We start from the raw sequence: 4067 nt of genomic DNA, 5'->3' as shown, positions 1-4067 counted from the left end.
TGGTTGATTTGCCCTCTCTCTTTTTTTTTTGTGTGTGCAGCCGTTTCTGGACACAAAAGCTACAGATGATGTGAGAAAAGAGACGTTGAGGACTTCTTCCAAACGAGCTAAGAAAAACGTTAAATATGAGAAACACTTGTATGATGTTTAGTTCTACGATGATAATGATATGTTGATAGACCGGTTCTCATATTTTAGATGGCAGTGAAAAAGCTTGAAAAATTTGTCTGATGGTTTATCTAAGTATTACACATTTACAGATGGGATCACCCTTTCTATTACATCTCTTAGCTAAAACCAAACGTTAGAATCCGGTAGACCGGTCTGAGACAAGCAGCCGCCTGATGCTTTGCCTTCAAACAGAAATTCTTAAACCAGTTGGTGTCAGTAGCAGATACAATCGTAGAAGACTGAAGACGCATCGAAGCTGCTCTTTTCACGAGCTCATTTCGAATGGCTATGTTTGAAGAATCCATTTCCAACAAGAGAAACCTGCCTGTGATTGTAAGTGGTGAAAAAAACAACGAACCAAAGCCATCGGAACTCGAGATCAGATCATTCAAGCTCGTGTACCAGAGATCATTGAGGTCGAAGATAAAGAGGAAGGGTGGTTTCTGCAAACATTTTAAAACCTTGTCTCCATATTCGTCCTAGGATTTAAATGTTGAGGAGGCTATATGAGTTAAGTATCTTCCAATAAGGGTGGACATACAAACGGCAGTAAATCCAAACCAACCACCAACGCAAGGCACCAGACGCTAGTGTGTTGACGTTTCAGCGACTGCAGACAGTTTTTGGAGTTTTTGGAGTAGAGACCAGATGCACTGAAATTTTAGGAACTATAAACAATCTATTAATAAATTTAATAATTTTTTAAAGCAAAATGGAAACATATGTTTATAGCAAAACTATTATACGAATTGGACACAGTTTTTACTGAGTTTTATATGAATTAGAGAGTTTAATGTGATTTTTGTTAAATAATTCTAAAATTTCGTTTAAAACTATGAGATTTAGATTTTTATTTTTGTAACTATGTCCAAACAATTTAAATTCGTTTAAAATTCACAATTTAAAATATTTACAACAACATTGTATTTCAGAATTGTTTATGAAATGAAAAGTTCAATAATCGTATACGTGAAATGAATTTTTAAATTTAAAGTTTGAATAACAATTAATTTATCATTTAATATAAATCTCCTCAAAAATTCAGTTAAAATTAATTACATTCTTTTCTCATTTAATTAATTAATTTTGGTGTCATTTGTCTCCTTTAATTGTAGTATAATTTTAAACCTCAGATGGAAACATGACTTAGAACTCACTTTAACTAAGATTATATATAAATTACATAGATGTTGCAAAAACAAATGGGTGTATTTTTTTGGTCCTTCCATGATTGATTGTTAGAGATATAACCAATAAAAAACAAGTTTAGTTCTAGACTAGTTTGAAGTAATTTACATGGAATGGGTAATACTAAATTAATTATTGTTAATCTAATCATATAGAAAGGTAATATACCTCTGGGTGGACCTATTTTCCGAATCACAATTAGAGTTTATTCCATTTAGAGCAAGAAACTTAATGGACAAATTAATCATGAGTCATGACCCACTAGATTCATTAATGGTCCATTTTAAAAGGACATCAACTTCACTTATATTTTAATGTCTTAATAATTAATGACATACTTGACCCAGTTATTTATGATAATCTCAAATCAATTTGGAAAGGTGTTATCTTTGATTTGGACATTTAGAATAAAAAAATCCTTAATTTACGAAAATTGTAAATCTGATTAGTTCAAATTTAGTTTCACTATTTAAATATATATACCAATTATTGCACTTAAATTTTTTGTTCGATTTTTATGTCAGAAAAGAAAAGAAATGTAGTTTAAAAAAAAAAAAAAAGTGTCATGAAATAGTTAACATGTTTTATTTTGCGCAGGGCAGTACGTAACGCACATAGTGGCAAAGACCAGAAAATAGTACATGTGCAGTAAAAGGCTGTTTATAAATCATAACATCACATCACTAACTGTGGTCAAAACAGTACCACTACATTACGAATCTAGTAGGATTCAGATCATGCATTATTTTTTATTTTCTATGTTTATAATAGGTTATTTAGTAATTCACCAATACTCTAATTGTATTCTTTAAAATTAGTAATATATAATGTAACCCTTTTTTTTTGACAAATGGCTTAAAATATATAAATATATTATGTAACCTTGCAACATTTTCATAACTGTTATTATACTTTCTCGATTTTAATAAAAAAACTTTCTCGAGTTTAGATAATTATACAATTTAGCTATATATTATTTTGATTGAGGATACCATAATTAAAAAAAAAAGATGATGTATGTTATTTTAGTTTTCTTTTTCACATTTTATACTATCAATCAAAGTAGGTCATAGGCTTAAGTATAGACGTATAGTCTGAAACATTCGACTAATGCCTTTTTTTAATTATAAATAAAGATCTCTAAGTTTGTGAAAAAAATTCACTAAAACTCTTAATAAATTATTTATAGTCTCAAAATCTAAAAACTGAGGTTATGATCACTATAATGTGTTTCTTAACAATTATACATTTGAAAATTTATCTCTCTCTCACACACACAAAAACAATATTGTTCCAATCTAGTAACAAAAATTCACATCACTTTTCCATAGCAAATAATGCATATGGTTAATTCTTAGTTTTTTATTTAATATGTACATCGGCTAATTCACCTAACAAATTACATAATGAATGAAAACTAAATCCTTATATTGTACTTGTAGTCAATAAGGTTGATACAAACGAGCAAAGAAGAAAACAAATTCTAAGTTATAAAACTTTGTTGTATATACCTTATTAACTTTTTGTTGTGTTAGATTAGGAATGTAGTTCATCAAAAAGGAATTGGAGCATCAGAAGCCGAAAAGAAAATAAACTCGAAAATGTAATAGAGATTAAGCAGAAATTTGGGTGACAAGAACAGACACGTGCAATGGTGTGGTAAAGGAAACAGTGATCGAGAAGTCAGCAAGTTCTCCGTTTAAGACAGCGACACGTGCTCTCGACCCCGTCGTGAACCACTTGCTCCTCCTTTTGCTTCGTATTCTTAATTATACTTTATAATTTTTTATTTTCGTAACACTTAATTACTAGTACTTTATTAAACTCCACAAATCATACTTAACTATCGCATATTAAAAGTTACTAGTTTACGCGCGGATTACATCTTACGATTAAAATTTTATTGTGATTACTTTGTAACATGATATGTTTGATTTGTTTTAGAAATATATATTTGAGTATTTTTATTTGTGATTAATTTAACTATCTATATTATTAAATAAATTAATAATTTAGAATAGTTTTGTTGCATATAATTTTAGTAAACTTTTATGTAGCCCATCTTTTTAATTTTTGAATTTTGAAGTTCTTATTTGAAAATGGTTATGATAATGTATTCAAAATATTTTCTCAATATTTATGTATTACTTTAAAAAAAGCAAACATATAATCGATGATAAAACAAAAAAATTAAAAGGATACTTGAGATTAAAAAAAATAAATGAAAAAAATACAGAGAATGGTAAGTAACAAACAAGAAGGGCAGAATCACAAAGAACATTTATCACACACCTATGATAAAATCAATTATGTGAGGCTGTGAGATATAGCGTTTTATAGAGTTGGCTATAGACTACAATAATAAAAATATAGATTTGATTTGTAAGCAATATATCTCAATTTTTTTGGTACTGAAAAAGAGTTAAAAGATTTGCGAAGAGGCTTAGATGGATTCAACCTCATCTTTGTGTGTTTTTTTTTCCAATGCTTTTCAAATAATAATCTTAACTGTTTTATTCTTTCATGGATCACCCGTTTATGTGTACAATCCCACGTTTAAATCCTTAACTAAATTGAGGAAATATTAAGATTGTAAAACATAAAGGTGCAACACATAAATGGTCCTTGCAACACATAAATTTCTAGATAGCAATTATGATGTTTACTGGTGGACTTCACATTTTTAAATCCTTGCAATCCCTAATTTA

At 28.8% G+C, this 4067-nt stretch overlaps 1 protein-coding gene across 1 annotated transcript; it reads right to left on the bottom strand.

Annotated features, from left to right (window-relative positions):
* Positions 1-277: 277 nt before the first annotated feature.
* LOC125601166 lies at positions 278-614 on the bottom strand (the record flags this gene model as incomplete). Its single annotated transcript, XM_048773510.1, has 1 exon — positions 278-614. A coding segment is annotated over one exon (327 nt), but the record flags the coding sequence as incomplete, so codon positions are not given.
* Between the last annotated feature and the right edge of the window lie 3453 nt (positions 615-4067).

The sequence above is a fragment of the Brassica napus genome, unplaced genomic scaffold, assembly GCF_020379485.1.
Source record: "Brassica napus cultivar Da-Ae unplaced genomic scaffold, Da-Ae ScsIHWf_2470;HRSCAF=3189, whole genome shotgun sequence".
In the NCBI taxonomy this organism is placed as follows: domain Eukaryota; kingdom Viridiplantae; phylum Streptophyta; class Magnoliopsida; order Brassicales; family Brassicaceae; genus Brassica; species Brassica napus.
This window is presented reverse-complemented; position numbering and strand designations above follow the sequence as displayed.